General features: G+C 46.5%; 2 protein-coding genes across 11 annotated transcripts in view; both read right to left on the bottom strand.

Moving 5' to 3' along the window:
* trappc13 (trafficking protein particle complex 13) overlaps window positions 1–26226 on the bottom strand; it is a 114167-nt gene extending 87941 nt beyond the window's left edge. For all 7 annotated transcript variants that reach the window (XM_038791044.1, XM_038791046.1, XM_038791045.1 and 4 more), the window contains exon 1: window positions 26133–26226. In XM_038791044.1, coding sequence (XP_038646972.1) covers window positions 26133–26178 — 46 coding nt within the window. In that variant the 5' untranslated portion in view covers window positions 26179–26226. The remainder of the gene's footprint in view (window positions 1–26132) is intronic.
* Window positions 2576–26217, bottom strand: zgc:101664 (uncharacterized protein LOC450064 homolog). Of its 4 annotated transcripts, none has more exons than XM_038791052.1 (2): window positions 26133–26217; window positions 2576–3574 (listed from the first exon to the last, which is right to left on the bottom strand). In XM_038791052.1, exon 2 carries the CDS (start codon window positions 3367–3369, stop codon window positions 2620–2622), a length of 750 nt encoding a protein of 249 aa, XP_038646980.1. In that variant the 5' UTR covers window positions 3370–3574; window positions 26133–26217; the 3' UTR covers window positions 2576–2619. The 4 variants fall into 4 exon arrangements, with proteins under 4 accessions (XP_038646980.1, XP_038646981.1, XP_038646983.1 ...); XM_038791053.1 differs by lacking the exon at window positions 26133–26217 and adding an exon at window positions 22312–22493; XM_038791055.1 differs by lacking the exon at window positions 26133–26217 and adding an exon at window positions 10227–10244.

Raw genomic sequence — 26226 nt, 5'->3', positions numbered from 1 at the left:
TTTGCGTGGGTCTCACCCCTACAACCCAAAGAAGTCCAGGATAGGTGGATTGGCCATTCTAAATTGCCACTTAAATTGGGGGAAAAAATGAATTGGACATTTAAATTTTTTATTTTTTTTTAATCTCATGTAATAACATTGTAGTATCAGTCCTTATGTGTGTGAAGCATAGGGCTATCTTGAGGAAATGCAGTGCTTTGATTTGGAGTTGCACTATCAATTAAAGTACGGTGCAAGAGGATCATCTGAACACATAAAACCTATTATTTCAAATGTAGGAATTTTTGTCTGCCACTGTGAACAGTTGACTTCATAAACCACATGCAAAAATCAATTAGGAAGTGGTAACTTGCAGTGCGTCCAATATCTTTCTTAAAATGTAGAGAAAAGTAGATGAGGCATGTAATCATTAAGCTGGTTTGGCAAAATGTTTCATTATGGCAAAAGAAAAATGTACTTTCCCATTAATAACCCACTAGGAAGAAAACTGGGCGGATATGAAGCATTGAAATCTGTAGATTTTAAGAATGCAACCTCACGTGGTTATAAATTATGGACTGCATGAAGCTGCTCTTCCTTATCCTTAAAATTCATGGTGGACAGAACAGCATTATCGTTCAGGGACTTGAGCAGTGGCAAGTTAATAAGTAACCCACTTGACCCAGAAAACGTGTATGAGAAAAATTAATTTGAAACTCAGAGCTTTGTCTTATGTTCCGTAATAATATGAGTCCATACAGATTTTTTAAATGAATACATGAAATCTGACAGTTCAACATTATGCACTGCTTCTAAAGTCAGGTTAATAAAGACAAATACAGTTTAAGCACTTTAAATATTTATTTCCAGTGTTTTTGCATATAAATCATGATCCATGCGAGATTAAACCTTACAGGTTTTATTTGTATATGTACTTATCTCAATTATAATTTTGCTTTACTCCCCCGTGCTACAAATTGAAAGAATTATAATATATTGCTGTACCTATGAAGCACTTTTTAATCATGGAATGTCATTGCAATTCACAAGGTCTACATCATCTGGGTGACCCATCTTACTGGCCAGCTGAAATTTTCCAGTTATGCCTGTCAGATTTAGTGGATGATCATTTGTGCCTGTCATAGAAAGCAACTATCAGGAGTACTCTGACATGCCAACGATTTCAGTGCAGACAACCTAATCCGTAATCTTTAAGTTCAGATCAACTCATTTTCAGAGAAGTACAATTGTCATTAAATGCTATTTTGCTTTAAAGTTATTTAAACCAGAATGTTAAAACTGGTTATTGAAGATAAAAATCCCCACCCTCCAATTCATACTTCGGAATTTTTAGTTACATAGCCATGTAAAGCAGAAACTGCACTGGTTTAGTTACGGATGCTTTAGTCAGTTAACATCATCGTAACACAATTGAAATATCTTCTGTTGCCAAGGTGAATACTTAAATGAAGCAATCACATCTCTCCTTTGCGGAACGATTTAAAGTGGTTACAATACCTTCAACTGTCACTGTGTTTGCTTTTCTCACATGCTGGAAGATATCATCACAGCAACAGTACCCCTATGAAGCATCAACTCTTCAAACAAGAGCTCACACAGCAAATGATAACAGTCAAATCAACTCTGGTAGAGGGCATAATCCAGCTAGATCATGTTGAGTGTCTACAGTATGTGCCTCCACACACATTTTCAGCTAAGATCACTGGATAGTGTTCAGAAGCATGGGCTGAGCTATAGCTTTCTTCGCTCTCTCTCGTATCCAGGGATGAGGCGACCAAATATGACCCCCTACCCTGACTAAAATATCTAACTCAAGTGATCAGAAATCAAACTGGACTCTCCATTTCTGAATGGGACAATGCCATACTGACCATTTACTGCAGTGAAGCCCCCATAAAACACTATTGTAGAAATACATTCCAGCACAGAGATCAATGGACAAGCAGATCAGTGTAGAAAACACATTCCTTGATGTTATCATTGAAGTATATTCTAAAATCTCTGGAAACAGTTAAGAACCCATTTAAGATCAGCTTAAAAGAATTTATACCAAGAAAACATATTGCAATTATATAGTGCCTTTCATGACCTCAGGACATGTTTACACGCTTCACAGCCAATCCAGTACTTTCGAAGTAGTCACTTTTATAAACATGCAGGAAATATTTTGTCCAGGAAGTTGCTACAAAACAAGGTGGTATCTGTTTTCAACTGATGTTAACTGAGGAATGAAAGTGGTCACAACACAGGAGAGAAGTCTCCATTTTTCCTTCACAGTGCCACGGAATCTTCCCCAGATGGTTCAACATCTCATCCAAAGAAAAACAGCACTCTCACCAGGGCAGCACACCCTCAGTACTGCACTGAGGTGTTGGTCTAGATTTTGTGCTCAAATGTCTGAAGTGGGATTTGGACAACCTTCTGTCTCAGATGAGAGTTCAACCCGAGCCATGGCTGAAACCCAAGTATGCTGAAGAGTTACAGATTACTGGTTATGAAAGACAACCTGCTTATTTATCAAAATTACATATAAATCTATATTGTTTAAGGTCCAGAGACAATAACAAGGAAGTCATAGATGTCAATGTTGTTTTACTTCTGAAGTAACACTTTACTTAGTTACAACTTATAAATTAAACCATGTCTATGTACAAATAAACTGATTTTGCCTACAAGATTTAATATTTGTTTAATCAGATTACCAACATATTCACAGCACACAATATCACAGAAAACCCATATTTGACCAAGATGTCTATGTATTTTGGCATTACAACCAGGAAGGTCACCATGTTTAATAATACTGTTCAGTTTTGCCCAGATCTCCTCCAGGTGCCGAGCACTGCAATTGGGTTGATCAATGACCCACTTTGCCCTTTGAAAAGAATGCAACTGGAGGTTTTCTTTGATCATTTGAAGTCTTTGACTGATTGCCAAAGTGCTTGGTCCCTTTATTCTGCTGCATCCTGCGATACTCCAAGACCGTTCTGATTTATAGTCCTCATTTGTAGCTTCACAGCATAAACTTGTCATTTCCGGAAGCAATTCCGCAGTAGCCACCCAAGTAAGAGGGCCAACCCTCTGCAGATTTGCAGAAAATTCCAGAAGATCCTCCGTGCAATCATAATTTTGAGTTTCTGTTTTGAATGCTAATTCAACCAAATATTTTTCAATTCTTTTTGCTTCTTCATCTGAAATAGTTGGTGGACATTTCTGAGGCTTCACTGGTAAGCTTTGTAGATTATTTGGAACCAACGGCATGAACCTTTGTGAAGTTCTTTGGGGGAAGTCTTCCAGCAATCTTTTTGCAATTTTCAGAACATCAGCAGAACAGTCTTGATTAGGTCTATAATGTACCACTAACTCCATATAAATGATGGTTCTGTGCCACAAGCATTTGTCTCAGCCTGAATCCCTGGAGGTCAATGAATATTAGCGAGGCCTTTTCCGTAACACTGTCATAATTGAAAATCTATAAGTCATTCAGAATGAAGTGATTTGTCACTGACTGTGCTTCCTTCAACAGTTTAATAGCACAATATTGGGACGCAGCAGTCCATCAGAAGGCACTACCCTGCAGAAATAAATGTCATTAAATATTTGTCTTAAAAGCAATTCTTCAACTAAGAATTTTTTTAAATGTTTTAATTTATCTTGGTATTTTGCTTCAAACACAGTGACATTTCTCCATTTCAGATCTGCATGCACACAAATTCCCAACCTAATTCTGCCCTCTGCAGAACCTATGTAAAACTATCAAATGTCATACCCTATTTACAGGAGATAAAACAAGAAAGCACTAGATGTCAGCATTGGTTCAGTGGTAGTTCTTTCGCATCAGTCGAAGTGCATAGCTTGCAGTCCCATTCCAAACGCTTGAACACATAATCCGAGCTGGTAGCCCAGTACAGTACCAGTATCCCGCATTTAAAGCAAGTTCCATTGCTGTGTTTTTGTTTTAGCATGGTTTGTAAATTAGGGATGTTGCCAAATGGTGTTGACTCTATTTTTATTTTTTTTAATAAACATTTCATTGATGTATTTTTGGTATTACAACAACAAAATAAACAATGTACATGTATCTATAAACATAGTGCAAAAGATCCCTAACAGGTCCCACCTTTATTAACCCCCTACTCTAAACTAAACTAGCCCCCCCCCCCCCCCCCCCCTTCTGCTGACGATTAATTTTCCGCAAAGAAGTCGACGACCGGTTGCCACCTCCGGGCGAACCCTCTCAGGGGCAACTTGATTTTCTCCAAACAGAGAAAGCTAGCCATGTCTAATAGCCAGGCCTCAGACTTTGGGGGCTTTGAGTCTCTCTAAGTATCCGTCTCCGCGCTACCAGGAAAGCAAAGGCCAGAACGTCTGCCTCTTTCTCCTCCTGGATTCCCGGATCTACTGACACCCCGAAAATCGCTACCTCTGGACTCGGTGCCACCCTTGTTTTTAACACCGTGGACATGACATCTGCAAACCCCTGCCAAAATCCCTAAGCTTCGGACATGCCCAAACATGTGGACATGGTGTGCTGGTCCTCCCGCACACTTTGCACACTTGTCTTCCGCCCCAAAGAATCTGCTCATTCGGGCCATTGTCATGTGAGCCCAGTGAACGACCTTAAATTGTATCAGGCTGAGCCTGGCACATGTTGCGGAAGCGTTGACTCTACTTAACGCGTCTGCGCATAGACCATCCTCCAACTCTCCTCCCAGCTCCCCCTCCCACTTGCGCTTCAGCACCTCGGTCTGCGCCTCCTCTGACCCCATAAGTTCCTTATAAATGTCAGAGACTCTCCCCTCTCCCACCCGTCCTCTGGAAACTACCCTGTCCTGAATCCCCTTTGGGGGTAGGAGCGGGAAGGTTGACACCTGTCTACGTAGGAAGTCCCATACCTGCAGGTATCTGAATTTGTTTCCCCTCGCCAACCCAAATTTCTCCTCTAGTGCCCCCATACTCGGAAAGCTCCTCTATAAACATAGCCCCCATCCTCTCAATCCCTGCTCTCTGCCATACCCGGAAGCTCCATCCATACTTCCCGGGGCAAACCGGTGATTATTACAGATTGGGGACCAGACCGATGCTCCCTCTGCTCCCACATGTCTCCTCCATTGCCTCCAGACTCTCAGGGCCGCCACCACCACGGGGCTGGTGGAGTACCGTGCCGGCGGCAACGGCAGAGGCGTAGTTAACAACGCCCCTAAACTGGTGCCCTTGCATGAAGCCGCCTCCATAAGCTCCCATGCCGACCCTCCCCCCACCACCCACTTCCTGATCATGGCTATATTCGCCACCTAGTAATAGTTACTAAAATTTGGCAGCGCAGCCCGCCCTCTCCCCGACCCCGCTCTAGCATTACCTTCCTTACTCGCGGGGTCTTGTCCGCCCAAAAAAAGCCAGTGATCACTTTGTTGACCCGTTTAAAAGAGGACCTTGGAACAAATATGGGGAGACACTGAAATACAGACAGGAATCTCGGGAGGACCGTCATCTTCACCATCTGCACCCTCCCAGCCAGTGACAATGGAAGTGCATCCCATCTCCGAAAATCTTTCTTCATTTGTTCTAGTAGTCGAGCCAGATTTAAATTATACAGCCGGTCCCATTCCCGTGCCACTTGGCTGCCGAGATACCCAAAGCTTCTCCCCACTAATCTAAACGGTAGCTGCCCCAATCGCCTCTCCTGTCCCCTCGCCTGGACCGCGAACATCTAACTTTTCCCCATATTTAGCTTATACCCCGAAAACCGGCCAAATTCACCTAGAATCCTCATGATTTCTTCCATCTCCTTAGTTGGGTCCGATACATACAGAAGCAGGTCATCTGCATAAAGCGAGACTCTGTGCTCTCTCCCCCCCCCCCCCCCCCCCCCCTTCAGCCCCTTGAAGCTCTCAGAGCAATTGCCAGAAGCTCCACAGCTGGCGGGAACAACAGTGGGGAGAGGGGGCATCCATATCTCGTCCCCCGTGCAGTCTAAAGCAGTCCGATGTTGTCCTATTCATCCATACGCTTGCCACAGGAGCCTGATACAGCAACCTAACCCAGGCAATAAAACCCCTCCCAAATCCGAACCATCCCAGTACCTCCCACAGATATTCCCATTCTACCCGATCAAAAGACTTCTCTACGTCCGTTGCGACCACTACCTCCACCTCCCTACCTTCTGGGGGAATCATGATCACGTTTAATAGCCTTCTTATATTGGCCACCAACTGCCTACCCTTAACAAACCCCGTCTGGTCCTCCCCAATGACGTCCGGAACGCAATCCTCAATCCTGGAGGACAACATTTTGGCCAGCAGTTTGGCATCCACATTCAACAGGGTCATCAGCCTGTAGGACCCACCGGGTTCTTGGCCCACTTCAGGATCAGCAAAATCGCGGCCTGTGACATCGTCGGCGGCAGCACCCCTCTCTCCCTTCCCTCATTGAACATCCTCATTAACACCAGTCCCAATATCCCAGAGAACTTTTTATAGAACTCCACTGGGTATCCATCTGGCCCCGGGGCTTTACTCGACTGCATGGCCTTCAGACCCTCCCCTATCTCTTCCAACCCTATTGGGGCCCCCAGCCCTTCTACCAGCTCCCCGTCCACCTTTGGGAAATTCAGCCCCCCTCAGAAGTGCCTCATCCCCTCCGGCCCCGTTGGGGGTTCCAACCCAGACAGCCTACTGTAAAAATCCCAAACGCCTTATTCACCCCTGCTGAATCTCCAACCAGGTTCCCATCTCCGTCATTTACTTTCCCTACATCCCTGGCTGCCTCCCTCTTTCTAAGCTGCTGTGCAAGCATTCTGCTGGCCTTCTCTCCATACTCATAGATCACCCCCCTCGCCTTTCTCAGCTGCTCCACCGTCCTCCCTGTGGTTAACAAGCCAAACTCCGTCTGTAGCCCCCGCCGTTCCCTTAAACGCCCTGCCTCGGGGTCACCGCTTACCTCCTATCGATCTGTAGTATCTCCTTTACCAGTCGGTCCATCTCTGCCCTGTCCACCTTCTCCCTATGGGCCCGTATCGAGATCAGCTCCCCTCTAACCACCGCCTTCAGTGCTTCCCAGACCACCGCTGCTGAAATTTCCCCCGTGTCGTTGACCTGCAGGTAGTTCTGAATACATTTTGTCAGCTGCTCGCACACCCCTTCATCAGCTAAAACATCTAACCTCCAGTGCAGGCGCTGGTTACTGTCTTTACTAACCTGCAGGTCAACCCAATGCGGAACATGGTCTGAGATTGTGATCGGCGAGTACCCCGTGTCCACCACCCTCGTCAGTAAAGCCCTGCTCAGAATAAAGAAATCAATCCAGGAGTACACTTTATGCACGTCTGAGAAGAAGGAGAACTCCTTCACACTCGGCTGCCCAAATCTTCATGGATCCACCGCCACACACAACAACCCCCCCCCCCCCCCCCCCCCCCCCCCACTCAAAGTATTTGCGGGTGCAGATGGAATTGGATCACATCTAACATTATGACAAAGCGTACCAGATAGATGAAAACATGAAACTGCTAGGTGGCTTTGTCAAACTTAAAGCAAGATAGTGAAAGTAATCAGCAGAGACTTGTTGGAAGTGAGGAGTCAGACAGGGCTTAAACTATAATGGCAGCTGGCTACAGACCTTTTGATAGCAATAATGAAGAGAGGCAAAATGTACTATCTCAGACTTTAGAGGAGCTCGAAGCAGATGAAAATTTGTTTCAATACATTGCTTTAATTTGTAGACAGGTTGGGAAGAGCGGAGAATTCAACTCAAAAAGGTAGTGAATTTTTTGAATGCATTCAAGATTGTTCGGAAAACTGTGTTCTAAAATCAACAAGAGGGCATTCCTTACTAGTAATGAATAATGGGTCAGAGATTGAAAAATAATCCCTTATTGTTGGATTTAACAGTCATCATATGATCTAGTTCAATGTCAGGTTTGAAAAGGTGAAATTTAAGTTTATTATGATTCTAGGTTTTGATGTGGCTAACTTTAACAGTACGGGACAAAAACAGATGGCAGAAAATAATCAAAACTTCTACCAGATTAAACTATGATGAATCGTGGGAGGTGTTCAAAAAGGAATTTTGTTTAATGCAGGAATAATTCAGACTCTTGAAGGGGAAAGAGCTCTACTTACCAAATAAAACAGTCATGGCCAACAAATGTGATATGTATATAGGTGTGTAACGAAGAGTGAAAATCCAGGGGACTGGGCGAAAAATAAAGACAAGAAATGCAAAAAATGCACAAAAAAATGTTCTTGTGATTTCAAGATTAACATAAACAAATAGGTGTTACAATTATATTACAAGGTTTGAATCAGGTTCCCTATAAGCCATATTCGGGGTGTCGATTGGCCGGGGTTGGAAATAGGTGCTGAGGCAGATGTCTTAACCTTCGCCTCGCTGAATGCCCGAAAGACGGATTCTGTATTTGTTGTTATGTTAATTATATGTTGTTGTAAATATGATAAATGTGAAAAAGGAGAATAAAAATATATATTTTTAAAAATTATAGTAAAAGGCAAGGGCAAAAATATAGTCGAAATATTGCAATTGACAATAAGGAAATGTCAGACTTGTTGAACTACTATGTGCTGGTCTTCAGAGTAGAAGAGAATATTTCCTCACATCCCAGGAAAACTACTAATGAATCAAAGAATGGAATTTGTTAAATTTAAGAAAAGCTAGAAAACAGTTAAAAAAATAAAGTGATACTAAAATGCTGACAAATCGGCATGATCGAATGGTTTCCAACCGAGGGCTTTTAAAGGAAGCATCGCAGGAGCTTTCGTCAGAATCTTCCAAAGTGCCCACAATCAGAAACTGTCCCTTTAGGCTGGAAAACGCCAATGGAACTTCATTATATAAGAAAGACGAGAGAGCGAAACCAGGAAATTAGAGATTGGTTAATCTAACATCTGCAAGAAGGAAGTTATTTGAATTTCTAATTAAGGACATAGACATTGAGGGCTTAGTGAAAGAAATTTGAGCTGATTAGAGACATTTGTAACGGTAGGTCATGTCTAACTAAACTGAACAATTTGAGAAAATAACTAAAATAGAAAGGAGAATGTTTGTGGATGTATTTTTTTTAAAAATATTTTTATTCTCCACCTTTTTCACATATTCTCCCAAATTTACACCCACCAACAATAAACAACAATCAGTAACGAATGGAATGTCAACAACAATCCCATCCTCCCACCAAACAGCATCCCGCATATTAACATAAACAAATAACAAAAAGGAATCCGGAATCACCCAATCACCACCAACACATAGTCAGTCCCCCTACCCCCAATCCTCCCAACCCCCAACCCTAATGTTCGATGTAATCCAATTCTTGAAAGTGCATAATGAATAAGGCCATGAATTGTAGAACCCCTCCATCCTTCCCCTCAGTTCAAATTTGACCTTTCAAGCGTCAAGAATTTCAGCAGGTCCCCCTGTAGCCACCTGGGTTGGCCACTTCCCGATTCCAAAATGGAGATCCGCTAAGAATGCAGGGAGAAATGGCCAAGCACAGGAAAACAAGCAGTTGCAAAGTTTCCTGTATATTAGGACTTGCAGAAACCCAGACAGAACCGAAACCAAAAACCATCTGCATATTAATGAGCGATCCCCGGGAACAATTGATAACATTAAGAGCAATCAAGACCAAACCAGACTCCTCGGCGCCAGCAGGAGCCAAGACAAAGGAAGGCCAACGGACACTTAGGGACCGCCCAGCGATCAGGGAACAGCTCCAGTATTGGAGAAATCGATAGAAGCGATTGGAACTTAGTCCAATCACTTAGAACCAGGTGCAGGGACCGCCCAAAAGGGCGCAAAGCCCCTGGGGACTATAAAATAGAGTCCCCAAGTTTAATTAGTCCTTCTTGGCACTTGGCTCTCAGCAAGGAGAGACCAACCCAACAGCTTCTTGGCAGGGTCTCTCAGCAGCTCGTAACAACTCTTGACCGTGACTCTCAACAACGAGAGACCTGCCTAGCAGCTGCACCAACCAAGTAAGTGTCCAGTCAACGCACGCTACAAGATAGGTGCTCCTAGCTACTAGTCCATACAAGCTTGAAGCCTGCAGACTCAGAATCGAACGAAAGGCCATTGTTCCCTGACCTGGTGGGCCTTTCCAAAGCTAAGTATTGGCCATTTAGTGTTAGAGATAGTCTAGTGAGTGGTATTTTATGCATGAGTAGCGATTTACTGTGTATATGATAAATGTATTTTGATTTGAAACTTACTAACTGGTGTATTGAGTTATTGATCAGCACTTGAACTTGAACCTCGTGGTGGTATCATAAAGATACCTGGTGACTCTAGAGCAAGGTGATTAAACAGAGCAAATTAAGTAAAGACACAACTAGCAACACCCCCGCCATGCCAGGGCACAGGGTGGAGAGGTTCATCTCCATCCTAAAAAGATCCGCCTTCAGGTGAACAACGAGGCGACGGCTACAATATCTGCCTCCGCACCCGTTTCCAACTCCGGCTGGTCCGACACCCTGAATATGACCTCCCGAGGGCCCGGGTCCAATTTCACATGCACCATTTTAGAGATTACCCTAAAAACCTCCTTCCAGTAATCCTTCAACTTTATACAGGACCAAAACATATGAACGTGGTTTGCAGCCCCCCCCCCCCCCCCTCCCTCCCTCTCCCCCCTAGTGAGGTGCGCTCTATATACCACCTTCAGCTGTATCAGCCCCAACCTCGCGCACGAGGTGGAGCATTCACCCACCGGAGCACCTCACATCAGAACCCCTCCTCCATACCCTCTCCAAACTCTTCCTCCCACTTTGCTTTGATCCCATCCAGAGGCATTTGACAACGTTCCACCAAAGAGACTTTAAAATGAAATTAAAGCTCATGGAGGGAATTGAAGGCAAATTATGGACCTAGTCCAGAGATTGGGTAGGAAGCTGAAGGGAGGGAGTAGGGATGAAGAACATGTACTCAAATTGGAAGGAGGTGACTTGCGGTGTCCCACAAGGATCTGTGCTTGGAAATTTGCCCTGAGGGGATCAGTACAAGGGTTTTTCAGGCAGTGGCAGCCTTTCCTGGACTTCCTGGCGGAACGGTAGGGAAATAGGCTGACAGCAGCAGCAACCGGGGGGGGGGGGTCTGGAATGGGGGGGGGAGGAAGAACTGTGTACATGGGTCTGGGGGATGTGGCAGGTGCTATCTCTTTCCCTTTTGTTGTTTGGGTGCTTTTTTGTTTTTCTTTTCCTTTTGTTTGAAGTTGCTCTTGAAGTTGGGGGGGTATTGTTCTTGGGGTGTTACTGCGGTTGTTTGTTAATAGAGTTAAGATGTTTATATTTTGTAAACATTTCAATAAAAATTATTTTTTTTTAAAAAAGGATCTGTGCTTGGGTCTCAACTATTAACCATATTTGCAATAATGGCACTGCTTAATCACAGGGGTAATGATTTCAATGCCATTTACCAAAAGCTTAATTCTAACTGTTTCTTTTCACGGTGATGGAATGTGTATGGCTTTCAAACACTCCCCAAAGAATCAGGCAGGTGTAGATAGAGTTGGATCACATCTAACATTATGACAAAGCACAACAGATAGATGAAAACATGAAACTACTAGCTGGCTTTGTTAAAATTAAAGCAAGACAGCTTATTAGCTAAACCTGAACATTGAAATGATGAGATCGGCAACCAGCAATTATATGCCACCGTTTGCATGGTAAATTGTTCCAAAGGTCTTCATAGGAATTTGGACAGATAGGAGCACCTTAAAGAAGAGAGGTAGAAGGGCTTGGGGAGAAAACCCCAGAGATTAGGGCTCTGGCAGCAGAATGCATAGTTACCAAAGGTCAAATAATTAAAATAGGGGAAGCTCAAGAAGCCAGATTTAGAGTGCAGATATCTTGGAGGTGAGTGGTGTTGGCTAGACCAGTATTTATTGCCCACGCCCAATTTCCCTTGAAGTAGTGGTGCACTGCCTTCCTGAACTTCTGCAGTCCCTGTGTTGTGGGTACCAAGTGCTGAGAAGGGAGTTACAGGATTTTGACCCAGCGCCAGCGAAGGAACAGTGACATATTTCCAAGCCAGGATAGTGTGCAACTTGGAAGGAAACTTGCAGGTAGGGGTGTTCCTGTGCTTGTTGCCCTTGTCCTTCTAGATGACAGAGGTAGTGGGTTTGGAAGATGCTGTCTATGACAAACCATTGAGAGTTGCTGCAGTGCATCTTGGAGATGCTGCACACTGCTGCCACTGTGCCACTGTGCTTCGGTGGTGGAGGAAGTGAATGTTTCAGGTGATGCATGGGGTGCCAATCAAGTGGTAACCCCCAGAATAAAAGCAAATTACTGTGAATGCTGGAATCTGAAACCAAAAGAGAAAATGCTGGAAAATCTCAGCTTTGTCAAAGCTGACAATGAATTATCTGGACTCGAAACGTTTGTTCTTTTCTCTCCCAGCAGATGCTCCCAGACGTGCTGAGATTTTCCAGCATTTTCTCTTTTGGTAACCCCCCCCCGCCCAAGATGTTGATAATGGGGGATTCAGTGATGCTATGCCATTAACTGTCATGGGGAGATGGTAAGATTCAATCTTTTTAGAGATGGTCAGTGCATGGCATTTGCGTGGCGTGAATGTTACTTGTCACTTATCAGTTCCAGCCTGAATATTGCCCAGTTCCTGCGGCATATGGACACAACTACATTAGCATCAGAGTCGTTGGAAATGGTGGGCACTGTGGACTCATCAACGAATATCCCCATTTTCAAAAATGTATTTACACTTACACCCACCCACCCCCTCCTCCCCATAGTATGGCAGCGCTTGGGACCAAGTATGATCAAGTATATAGGTATGGAGCCCTGGAAGTTTAATCAAAAAAATTCAAACGATGGAAGGAGGCTTTGGCAGACGATTACTCCTTCTCGATTATTCTGCAGTATTCAATATACTATGGTCACAAAGGATCTAATTCACAGCAAAGTGGGGGTACTGAAATGGAGAGAGATTGGCTTCCATTCAAAGTAGTACAAGAAATCGGTGTGAAGCTGAGAATTAAGGCCTTAAGAGAAAAAGGTTGGTTAAGACGGGATGGAAGTTGGGAGGCTTTAAAAGACATTTTTTCCCCTTAAAGAGACAGGTATAATTTGATGGACATTTATAATGAGTTGATCATTTGTAGCAATTGGTGGAATTAGATACATTTACTCTAAATGGAATTTCAATTGCAGTTTATGTTCACTAAAATAGCTATTCAATGCTTCCTGCTACATAATTTACAATACAGCCCTCATCAGAATACACTCTATTCTGTCAATGTGCAGTCAGTAGGCAGTTCTGTTACTAATAAAATATTGTGGGATGGGGATACACAGACACACAATAATTTAAACAAATGTGCTTTAATTCTACACAAGAATTCTACACTTGCATGGTATTTATAATACATAACCTCAAATTGTTCCCACTCCCACTAACTCCATCAGTTCCTCTGAATACTATATAATTCAAAATTCTCTCTCTAAATACAAATTTGGATCACCAAGATTTGTAATTGCACGATTGGATGTTTTCCTCCAAGGTTCAAGCAAATCATCTCTTCATAGTATAAACAGAAAATTGACCCCTAACCTAAGTAGCAGTCACACTGCCTAAAGATACCATCTCCACACCCTGTGCATACTAATTCAAGTAGTGTAGAGTGGTAATCATCATTAACTCTTAAGTTTTATACCGAGTTTCTATGATGAGCAAGCAGGTGAGAATTTATATTTCCTCAAATGCAGTGGACTGCTGACATGAGCAAATTATGATTACTGCAAATAACAAAATAATGAGTTCCATGTCTCAAAACTTTTTTGAAGGCTTTCTTACCAATTAACTGCTATGAAAATCTGTAGCCGTTAACAGGCCAACATATCAATTACTTGGATAATTCTGTTTTCATTGAGGAAGTAATGTTGGTCAGGGTATCATAGAAATGCTACATTTTCACTTTCAAGAACCGGATGACATCGAACATGGTGGTGGGGAGGGTTGGACTGTATATGTTGTTGGTATTAAAAATGTTGAGGGTTTTTAGGGGTTGGTGGGAGGAAGGAATTGTTGGCCAGGGGATTGACATTGTATTTATTACCATTGATTGTTTGTTGGTGGGTGTAACTTTGTATTAAAATGTGGAAAAGGAAGAGAATAAAAATATTTTATAAAAAGAAATGCTACATTTTAGAAGAGTAACAATATGGGATTTTAACACCCAATTGAACCACCAAAACAGAACCTTTATTCAATTTCATAGAATCATAGAATCCCTACAGTGCAGAAGGAGGAAATCTGGCCCATCAAGTCTGCACTGGTCCCTAAAAAGAGCACCCTACTTAACCTCCACCTTATCCCTGTAATCCTACCCAACCTTTTGGACACTTAACGGCAATTTAACATGGCCAATCCACCTAACCTGCACATCTTTGGACTGTGGGAGCCAACCGGAGCACCCGGAGGAAAACCATGCAGACACGGGGACAATGTGTAAACTCCACAGTTACCAGAATTGAACCAGGGTCCCTTGAGCTGTGTGGCAGCAGTGCTAACCACTGTGCCATCGTGCCGCCCAAGCAAACAAGTCTGATAATGTAACATCTTTTAATACTGCACTGGAATATAAATCTAGAGGAAATGTAGAGGAACAGAGTAGTGGGCAACCTTCAGCCCATGGGCCAAAGGGCTCCGAGTGCGGCCTGATAACTATTGTCCACCATGCAGAAGAATCGCACCACTCCAGTTTGTTCTGGATCTGGGATCACGCTGCCAAGAGTTGACGCTAGGATCACGATGCTGATGTTCCCGTCATTTAAACAGGACACACAGAGCATTCTGTATATGCAAGCGCAGGGAGATCACCGTGATCAGTGCCAGGGCACATGTGGGAGGTCACGCTTCTTGCTATTGATTCTTTGGCGGTTATCCATTTATCTACTACCTAATGTCTCGCTTGTGTTGAGGTGGCGTGGTGAGGAAGGAAAATCAAGAGCAAAATCAAAAAAATGCTGAGGAAGAAGTAGCAAAAAAGACAAAGATCGGTGTTAAGGGCACAATGATAAGAGAGTTGGGAGCTGCATTAGTTGGTTACTCAACATTATTAGTGAGACGTCATTGTGCTTAATTTTCAAGGCCATTCTCAGATGGTGAATTAGTGAAAGATTGCATCTTTGAATCTGCAGAAGTTTTATTTGCTGGGTTAAAAAAAACCAAGAGAAAGTTTATCAAACATGCTGGATTGTGAAGCATCTGCACATCGCTCAGTACTAATCTAAGAAAACTTGTGGAGGACGGATCCAACCAGACGTCTCACTAATAATGTACGCCTGACTTCCGGGTGCGGCTATGACTAGCTAGGTCGCACACTTGGAAGCTCCTGCGACAAAGGTGTTTTCGGGCCAACTGGAGGGCCCCAAAGGTGCAGTAAAGACGAATCCCGGTGGGGGAAGGTCCCCTGAGGAGAACTAGACCGATTTTATGGTCGGTACCCGGAGTGGAGCGGCAAGAAAAACGGCAGCAGCTCCCCAAAAAAAGCGGGGGAAGAAAATCAAAATGGCGGCCGGCGGCGCATCGGAGGAATGGAAGAAATGGGCGGAGGAGCAGCAGGCCGCTCTCCTCCGTTTTTTCACGGAGCTGAAAGTGGAGCTCTTAGAGTCCATGAACGCGACGGCCACCAGGTTGGTGGGAGCCCAGGCGACCCAAGAGGCGTCGATTAAAGAGCTGCAGCAGGAGATGACCGCGAGGGAGGAGGAGGCCAGTCATCGGGGCAAAGGTGGAGGTGCACGAGGCACTCCACATGAAGTGGCAGAGCCGCTTCGAGGAGCTGGACACTCGGATGAGGAGGAAAAATTTGAGGATCCTGGGCCTGGAAGAAGGCCTGGAGGGGTCGGATCTTCCGGGATATGTGGCAGAGATGTTGAGCTCCCTGATGGGGGAAGGGGCCGGTCCGGCGCCCCTGGAACTGGAAGAGGCATACCGGGTCATGGCCAGGAGGCCTAGGGCAAACGAGCCCCCGAGGGCGGTGCTGGTGCGGTTCCAGCGGCTAAGTGATCGAGAGAAAGTCCTGAGGTGGGCAAAAAGGGAGAAAAGCAGCAAGTGGCAGAACTCGACGGTAAGGGTGTACCAGGACTGGAGTGCGGAGGTGGCAAAGCGGCGGGCCCGGTACAACCGGACAAAGGCGGTGCTACACGCGAAAAAGATCAAATTTGGAATGCTGCAGCCGGCGCGCTTGTGGGTCACCTACAAGGACCAACATCATTATTTCGAGTCCCCAGAGGAGGCCTGGACCTTTGTACAAGAGGAAAAGTTGGACACGAACTAAAACCTGGGAGCACCGGCGGTCGTAGCCGCCTGGGGACTCTTGATTGAGCAAGTGGCCCTTTTCTTTTTCAGGCCAGGTCGGAACTGGGTAACAGTTTCGTGGATTGTTTGGGGTGTTTTTTCTCGAACGGTTGACTTTTCTGAATATCTTGAAGGTTTCGAGTTGTTGGGTGTTTCTGTATATTAGAACTGTTGAAATCTCTATTGTGGGTTGTTGGCTTCTTATGGGGTGTTTCTTCCCGTTTCCAATTTCCCTTAGTTATTTACCCCTTTTACCCTCTTCCTTTGGGTGCTTGGGGGTTTTTTGTTCTTTCTTTCTTTTCGGGTTATGGTTATCTGCGGTTATTTATACTGTTTGATGGAGGGTGATGGTTGAGCACACTGTTAGTTGATAGCTAGTTAATTATTTTGTTATTTAAGTATGTAGTTAAGTATTTATGTATTTATTTGCCATTGGGTATTTATATCGTTAAGTTGGGGAGACGGGACGGGGGGGGAGTGGGTTGATTATGCGGGTCTTTCTTTGGGGTTTTAAGGGGATCTTTCACGGGCGCAGATGGGGTGAACCGGGAGGAGTCGGAATGTGGCAGGAGCAGCCGGGTCAGCGGAGACCAGCTGACTCTCGGGAGTACGATGTTGGGTACATCGCGGCTAGGAGGGGTCCTAGCCAGGGGGGGGGGGGGGGGGGGGGGGGGCTGGGGGGGGACACCGGGTTGCTGCTGGAAAGACCAGGGACGAGAAGGGGAGAGCCGGGGGGGGGTGGGGGGGGGGGGGGCCATCGCTATGGGAAGCGGGTCAGAAAAGGAGGGATGACCCGGGGCGAGCAAGGGACAAGACATGGCTAATCGACAGGGAGTAGGGACGGGTCGCTCAGCGATCCGACTGATCACGTGGAACGTAAGGGGGCTGAATGGGCCGGTTAAAAGATCAAGGGTCTTCTCACACCTGAAGGGACTGAAGGCTGATGTAGCAATGCTGCAGGAGACTCATTTGAGGGTAGCAGATCAGGTCCGCCTGAGAAGGGGGTGGGTGGGACAGGTGTTCCACTCAGGCTTGGATATCAAGAACCGGGGGGTGGCAATTTTGGTGGGAAAGAGGGTGTCGTTTGTGGCGGCAGAGGTGGTGGCAGATAAGGAGGGCAGGTATGTGATGGTGAGGGGTAGGTTGCAGGGAGAGAATGTGGTACTGGTAAATGTGTATGCCCCGAACTGGGACGACGCGGGTTTTATGAGGCGCCTGTTGGGCCTCATCCCGGGACTGGAGGCAGGGGGCCTGATCATGGGGGGGGACTTTAATACGGTGTTAGACCCTGGGCTGGATAGATCGAGTTCCAGGACGAATAGGAGGCCGGCAGCGGCAGAGGTGTTAAGGGGGTTCATGGAGCAGATGGGAGGGGTAGACCCATGGAGATTTGGTAGGCCTAGGGCGAGGGAGTATTCTTTTTTCTCCCACGTCCACAGAGTGTACTCTAGGATCGATTTTTTCGTATTGAACAGGGGGCTGATACCGAGAGTGCAGGACACGGAGTACTCGGCCATTGCGATATCGGACCATGCACCACATTGGGTGGACGTGGACATGGGGGAGGCGCGGGATCAACGCCCGTTGTGGCGCCTGGATGTAGGGCTGTTGGCGGACGAAGAGGTGTGCAGAAGGGTGAGAACGGGCATTGAGAACTATCTGGGTACGAATGACACAGGTGAGGTGCAGGTGGGGACGGTCTGGGAGGCCTTGAAAGCAGTGATTAGAGGAGAGCTGATCTCCATAAGGGCACACAGAGAGAGGAAGGAGAGGCAGGAAAGGGAGAGGCTGGTGGGGGAGCTCCTAGAAGTAGATAGGAAATATGCGGCGGCACCAGAGGAGGGGCTATTAAGGGAGCGGCGTAGCTTGCAGGCCAGGTTCGACCTACTGACCACTAGGAAGGCGGAAATGCAGTGGAGAAGGGCGCAGGGTGCGGCGTATGAGTACGGGGAAAAGGCGAGCAGGATGCTGGCACACCAGCTTCGTAAGCGAGATGCAGCCAGAGAGATTGGGGGAGTGAGAGAGAGGGGTGGGGACGTAGTGCAGAAGGGGCAAGAGGTGAATAGGGTCTTTAGGGACTTCTATAGGGAATTGTATAGGTCTGAACCGCCGAAGAGGAGAGGGGGAATGAAGAACTTTCTCGACAAATTGGGATTCCCCAAGGTACAAGAGGAGCTGGTAGAAGGGTTGGGGGCGCCGATAGAGCTGCAGGAGCTAATTAAAGGGATAGGCCAGATGCAGGCGGGGAAGGCGCCGGGGCCGGATGGGTTCCCGGTGGAGTTTTACAGGAAATTTGTGGACTTGGTGGGTCCAGTGCTGGTGAGAGCCTTTAATGAGGCGCGCGAGGGGGGGGTTCTGCCCCCAACAATGTCGCAGGCCCTGATCTCCTTGATTTTGAAGCGGGACAAGGACCCGGTCCAGTGCGGGTCCTACAGGCCCATCTCCCTCCTAAATGTTGACGCCAAGCTGTTAGCAAAGGTCCTGGCAACCAGGATAGAGGACTGTGTGCCAGGGGTAGTCCATGAAGACCAGACGGGGTTCGTGAAGGGACGCCAACTTAACACAAATGTCCGGAGATTGTTAAATGTGATTATGATGCCAGCAGTGGAGGGGGAGGCGGAGATAGTGGTAGCGCTGGACGCGGAGAAGGCATTTGACAGGGTGGAGTGGGAATACTTGTGGGAGACGTTGGAAAGGTTTGGGTTTGGGGAGGGATTTATCAAGTGGGTAAAACTGCTCTATTCAGCTCCGATGGCGAGTGTGGTAACAAACGGGAGGAGGTCAGAATATTTTGGGCTCCATCGAGGTACTAGGCAGGGATGTCCCCTATCCCCCTTACTCTTTGCATTAGCGATTGAGCCGTTGGCGATGGCACTGAGGGGTTCAGGGGGGTGGAGAGGACTGACAAGGGGAGGGGAGGAACATCGGGTCTCGCTCTATGCGGATGATTTGTTGTTGTATGTGGCAGACCCGGAGGGGGGAATGCCGGAGGTAATGGGGATACTAGCGGAGTTCGGGGACTTTTCGGGGTATAAGTTAAATCTGGGGAAAAGTGAGGTCTTTGTAATACACCCGGGAGACCAAGGGGAGGGAATTGGGAGGCTCCCCTTCAAAAGAGCAGTTAAAAGTTTTAGGTACTTGGGGGTGCAGGTGGCAAAGAACTGGGGGACCCTCCACAAGTTGAACTTTTCCAGACTGGTGGAACAGATGGAGGAGGAGTTTAAGAGGTGGGACATGGTGCCGCTGTCGCTGGCAGGGAGGGTGCAGTCAGTTAAAATGACGGTCCTCCCGAGGTTCTTGTTTTTGTTCCAGTGTCTGCCCATCTTCCTCCCCAGGGCCTTTTTCAAGAAGGTAACGAGTAGTATCATGGGGTATGTGTGGGCACATGGCACCCCGAGAGTTAGAAGGGTCTTTTTGGAGCGGAGTAGGGATAGTGGAGGGCTGGCGTTACCCAACCTTTCAGGATATTACTGGGCGGCAAATACATCGATGGTACGAAAGTGGATGATGGAAGGGGAGGGGGCAGCCTGGAAGCGCATGGAGAGGGCGTCCTGCGGCAACATAAGCTTAGGGGCACTGGTAACGGCACCATGGCCGCTCCCTCCCACGAGGTATACCACGAGCCCGGTGGTGGCGGCCACCCTCAAGATCTGGGGGCAGTGGAGGCGACACAGGGGGGAAGTGGGAGGTCTGATAGGGGCACCACTAAGAGGGAACCACAGATTTGCGCCGGGAAATACAGGAGGGGGATTCCAGAGCTGGCAGAGGGCGGGTATTAGACAACTGAGGGACTTGTTTATAGAGGGGAGGTTTGCGAGCTTGGGAGAGCTGGAGGAGAAATTTGGGCTCCCCCCGGGGAACACGTTCAGGTACCTCCAAGTGAAGGCATTTGCCAGACGACAGGTAGAGGGGTTCCCCGCGCTTCCCGACAGGGGGGTGAGTGATAGGGTGCTATCAGGGGTCTGGGTCGGGGAGGGGAAGATCTCGGACATCTATAAGATTATGCAGGAGGTGGAGGAGGTACCAGTAGTGGAGCTGAAAGATAAGTGGGAGTTAGAGCTGGGGGAACAGATAGAGGACGGGACATGGGCAGACGCCCTGGAGAGGGTCAACTCGTCGTCGTCATGTGCGAGACTAAGTCTCATTCAATTTAAGGTACTGCATAGAGCCCACATGACGGGGACAAGGATGAGTCGGTTTTTCGGGGGTGAAGACAGGTGTATTAGATGTTCGGGAAGCCCTGCGAATCATGCACATATGTTTTGGGCATGTCCGGCACTGGAGGAGTTCTGGAAGGGGGTGGCAGGGACGGTGTCGAGAGTGGTGGGGTCCAGGGTCAAGCCAGGATGGGGACTTGCGATCTTCGGGGTTGGGGTGGAACCGGGGGTACAGGAGGCGAGGGAGGCTGGAATATTAGCCTTTGCGTCCTTGGTGGCTCGGAGGAGGATCTTGATTCAGTGGAGGGACGAAAGGCCTCCAAGTGTTAACACCTGGTTAAACGACATGGCAAACTTCATCCAATTGGAAAGGATCAAATTCGCCCTGAGAGGGTCGGTGCAGGGGTTTTTCAGGCGATGGCAACCCTTCCTGGACCTCTTAGATCAGAGATAGAAACTGAGGTCGTGACAGCAGCAACCCGGGAGGGGAGGGGAGGGCGGGAGGGAGGGGGGGGGAGGGGGGGGGGGGGGGAAGGGGGGACAACAACGAAGGAAGTACGGTAGCGGTGGTGGCACGGGCAAGGCCTGCCCGAGGACACTGCCAGAAATGATAAATTGGTCTGACTGCCGGTTCGCCGGCGGGGGTGGGGGGTGGGGGGGACGCGCGAGTAGGGGGTGGGGGGGACTTTTTTGTTAAGTAGGGGGGTTTGACTTTGTTTTGCTATAATTTAAATGTAAAGGTAGGGGGGGTTAAAATGTTTGTATTTTGAAAAATTTCTTCAATAAAAATTATTTAAAAAAAAAAAAATAATGTACGCCTGATTACTTCATTTGCCTTTGCCATTTAAAGTTGATGACAGTTCTACTAGTATATGAATGTTTATTTAATCATCTTTTGTAACTGGTTATGAAATATTTGGCATATTAAATATATTTAATACGAATGCCCAATTTCAATCATGCGGCCCACAGACATAATGGAGGACCAATTATGTGGCCCACTCACTAGCCTTGGATACCCATTACTGATTTACAGGAAGAGATGCAGGGAATTGTTGAGTATTACAAATTAATAGTGCAATGTGTATTAATGGTTTTATACTTAAATGTCCTTCATAGCTCTAGTAAAGGTATGACCTCAGGGCAGAGTTCTAAACAAATTACAGAATACCAAATAATCCCATTCTTTATAAAAACGTAATATCTGGAGGTAAAACAGTCAACACTGTAAATAGATAGACAATATCAGCATCTGAAAAGATTGAGATAACTGTTAACTTTTACAGATACTGACAGACTTGCTGTGTTTCCAGTAGGGATTTTGTTTTTTAAAAAAAACATAACGTGTGTATTTCAATTTGAGGAGAAACATAATGTTCCTTCCTTGCCTACATATTGATGACTCATGCAAGGATATTGTTCTTTATTTGTCAGAAGCCCCATTAGAGTGACTTTCAAAACTTTCTTCAGAGGCAACCCCCCTCCTCTAAACATTGATAGATGCCCAAGAACCCTTTTCAGGTTTCAGCACACTCCCAGTAACCGATCCTAAACTCCAAAACTTCCAACTATAAATAAGAGTGGCATAACCGCAAAAAGTTGTAGTCAACAGCAACTTGAAAAGCAGCAAAAAAAGTCAAATGTAGAAAATTAAAATTGGATATCATCCACAAAAAGACAGAAATCTGAAATGTTTCCACCAGTCCAAAAAAAATTACACCATAGAATCTTCCCCAAAGGGACATTTTTTACAGTGAATGTTGGCAGATTCACAACCAAGTCTTAACCTCTCCTCTTCTTAGCGACAAAATTTACTCACATTTGGAAACAAATGGACTGATTAGTGATATGCTTTTCTGAATGGAAGACTGTGACCAGTGGTGTTCAGCAGGAATCAGTGCAGAGACCTTTGTTGTTCATAGTATCTATAAATTATTTGGAGGAAAATGTAGCTGGTCCGATTTGTAAGTTTGCGGATGACACAAAAATTCGTGGAGTTGCGGATAGTGAAGAGGATTGTCAGAGGATACAGCAGGATATAGATCTGGGCAAAGAAATGGCAGATGACGTTTAGTTTGGTCAAATGTGAGATAATGCATTTTGGAAGGGCTAATACAGGTGGGAATTATATCGTGCATGGCACAACCCTCAGGAGTATTGACAGGCAAAGAAATCAGAGCGTACAGGTCCACAGATCACTGGAAGTGGCAATGCAGGTAGATAAGGCAGTCAAGAAGGCATAAGGCATACTTGCATTCATCAGTCAGGGCATGGAGTATAAAAATTGGCATGTCATGCTGCAGTTATATAGAACCTTAGTTCGGGCACATTTCGGGTGCAGAAGAGGTTTACCAGGATGTTGCCTGGTCTGGAGCATTTCAACAATCAAGAGACTGGATAGGCTGCGGTTGTTTTCCTTGCAGCACAGAAGGCTGAGGGGGGACCTCATTGAGGTGTATAAAAATAGGAGGGGCATTGATAGGGTGGAGAGGAAGGAACTTTTTCCCTTAGCAGAGGGGTCAATAACCTGGGGGTATAGATTTACGGTAATGGGCAGAAGGCTTAGAGGAGGCGCGAGGACAAATTTTCAACTGGGGATGGTGGGAATCTGGGACTCTCTGCCTGAAAGGGTGGTAGCGACAGGAACCCTCACAACATCCAAGATGAACGCTATAGATGAATGCCATAGCATACAAGATCATGGGGCAAGTGCTGGAAAATGGGATTAGAGTACATAAGGGCTTGATGGCTGGCAAGAACACGATGGGCCAAAGGGCCTCTTTCCATGCTGTAAAAACTCTGACTCAAATAAAGAACTCTTCATTCTCCAATTTAGGAGAAGTGGCACCAATTCTAACTTCCCTTATGTGCTTCCAAATTCATATATAAACTCAGTGTATATCTAATATCAATATAATGTTCATTGGTGGAATACAAAATATTTATCATGTGTGGCACAGATCAGCAACGTCCCAAGTTCAATTAAAATTTGAGAGCAAAGCTGACTAACCTATTCTGAACCACGCTGAAGTTGCAAAATAAGTAACTGGGTTTATACCGTCAGCGCAAAATTAATCCTCATACATGTGAACTTGACCGATTAGAATGAACAATACTTTAAATTATGAGAAATCAAATTTATAGTTTGTGCTTATGCTATTTAATGGGGATCACAGAATATCATAGAATCCCTACAGTACAGGAGGCCATTCAGCCTACTGAGTCGACATCGACCCTCAGAAAGAGCACGCTACCAAGGCCCATTCCCCACAATCCCACCTGACCTGCACACCCTTGAACACGAAAGGGCAATTTAGCATGGCCAATCCACCGAACCTGCACATCTTTGGATTATGGGAGGAAACTGTAGCACCTGGAGGAAACCCACATAGACACAGGTAGAATGGGCGGCATGGTAGCACAGTGGTTAGCACTTTTGCTTCACAGCTCCAGGGTCTCAAGTTCGATTCCGGGCTTGGGTCACTGTCTGTGCAGAGTCTGTACGTTCTCCCTGTGTCTGCGCGAGTTTCCTTTGGGTGCGTTGGTTTCTTCCCATTAGTCCCGTAAGACGTGCTTTTCGGTAATTCGGACATTCTGAATTCTCCCTCAGTGTGCCCAAACAGGCGCCGGAGTGCGGCAACTAGGGGTTTTTCACAGTAACTTTGTTGCAGTGTGAATGTAAGCCTTCTTGTGACAATAATAAATGTAATAAGTCTTACAACACTAGGTTAAAGTCCAACAGGTTTGTTTCAATTCACCAGCTTTCGGAGCACTGCTCCTTCCTCAGGTGAATGAAGAGGTAGGTTCCAGAAACATTTATATAGACAAAGTCAAAGATGCAAGAAGATACTTTGAATGCGGGCTTTTGCAGGCAATTAAGTCTTTACAGAGCCAGAGAAAGGAGTAACCTCAGGTTAAAGAGGTGTGAATTGTCTCAAGCCAGGACAGTTGGTAGGATTTCGCAAGCCCAGGCCAGATGGTGGGGGGTGAATGTAATGCAACATGAATCCAAGATCCCGGTTGAGGCTTTACTCGTGTGCGGAACATGGCTATAAGTTTCTGCTCGGCGATTCTGCTTTGACGTGCGTCCTGAAGGCTGCCTTGGATAATGCTTACCCGAAGATAAGAAGCTGAATACCCTTGACTGCTGAAGCATTCCGCGACTGGAAGGGAACATTCCTGCCTGGTGATTGTCGCGCGATGTCCGTTCACCCGTTGTTGCAGCGTCTGCATGGACTGGCCAATGTACCACGTTTCAGGACATCCTTTTCTGCAGCGTATGAGGTAGACAACTTTGGCCGAGTCGCACGAGTATGTACCGCGTACCTGGTGAGTGGTGTTCTCACGTGTAATGGTGGTACCCATGTCGATAAACTGGCAAGTCTTGCAGAGATTGCTATGGCATGGCAGTGGTTGCTGTTCTGAAGACTGGGTAGTTTGCTGCAAACAATGGTTTGTTTGAGGTTGCGCGGTTGTTTGAAGGCAAGTAGTGGGGATGACCTTGGCAAGATGTTCGCCTTCATCGATGACGTGTTGAAGGCTGCAAAGAAGATGTCTCCATTCTGGGAAGTACTGGACGATGAAGGGTACTCTGTCGGTTGTGTCCCGTATTTGTCTTCTGAGGTCGGTGCGTTTTTTTGCTGTGGCTTGTTGGAACTGTCGATCGATGAGTCAAGTGCCATATCCCGTTCGTACGAGGGCATCTTTCAGCGTCTGTAGATGTCTGTTATGCTCCTCCTCATCGGAGTAGATCCTGTGTATACGGAGGGCTAGTCCATAGGAGATGGCTTCTTTAATGTGTTTAGGGTGGAAGCTGGAGAAGTGGAGCATTGTGAGGTTATCTGTGGGCTTGGGGTAAAGCGAAGAACTGAGGTGACCGTCCTTAATGGGGATGAGTGTGTCCAAGAATGCAACTGATTTTGGAGAGTAGTCCATGGTGAGTCTGAGAGTGGGATGGAACTTATTGATGTCATTGTGTAGTTATTCACCTGAGGAAGGAGCAGTGCTCCAAAAGCTCGTGATTTGAAACAAACCTTTTGGACTTTAACCTGGTGTTGTAAGACTTTACTGTGCTCACCCCAGTCCAGCGCCGGCATCTCCACATCATGACAACAATAAAGATTATTATTAATAATGTGCAGACTCCAGACACTGACTCAAACTGGGAATTGAGCCTGGATCCCCGAGGCTGTGAGGCAGCAGTGTTAACCACCGTGCCGCCCGCCCCACACTTGTCAGTATGCTGCCAATGTTGGAAAATAGCACCGACTTTGAGCACCTAACGTCAGCAACAATCAAAGCCGGATTCACCGTAAAGCAGCACTTAGACCTCCCTATGCACGGAAATCCGCGGGGAAAGCTCAGCGTCCGCAGTAAGTAAATGAATTGATTGCCCCCCCCCCCCCCCCCCCCCAAGCTGAGTGACTCTCACGGGAAAGGGTGTGCCGTCTCGGGGAATGAGGGTTTCAGGTGAGGGAGGGAGGCAGTTCTCTGTGTATCTGCAAACATCCTCTCACTGTCCATAATGGGCCGGAGCGCAGCCTCCAAAACCCATGGAGAGCTTAAAGGTGAACCCAGAGAGAGAGCCGCTTCCCCTCGGACACCCACAGGTGAAGCGGCGCCGGCGGCTCCGCTCCCTACCTTTCAACGCCAGCAGATGCTCCTGTTTGGGCTGATTCACGTCCATCTTCACCGCTCAGCTCCCAGCCCGCATGCGCCAACCGCCCTACGGGCC

Source organism: Scyliorhinus canicula, chromosome 3 (genome assembly GCF_902713615.1).
Source record: "Scyliorhinus canicula chromosome 3, sScyCan1.1, whole genome shotgun sequence".
In the NCBI taxonomy this organism is placed as follows: domain Eukaryota; kingdom Metazoa; phylum Chordata; class Chondrichthyes; order Carcharhiniformes; family Scyliorhinidae; genus Scyliorhinus; species Scyliorhinus canicula.
This window is presented reverse-complemented; position numbering and strand designations above follow the sequence as displayed.

Excerpts from the sequence above, each read along its gene's own strand:
- zgc:101664 (XM_038791052.1), bottom strand. The coding sequence starts at position 3,369 with ATGGAGTTAGTGGTACATTATAGACCTAATCAAGACTGTTCTGCTGAT.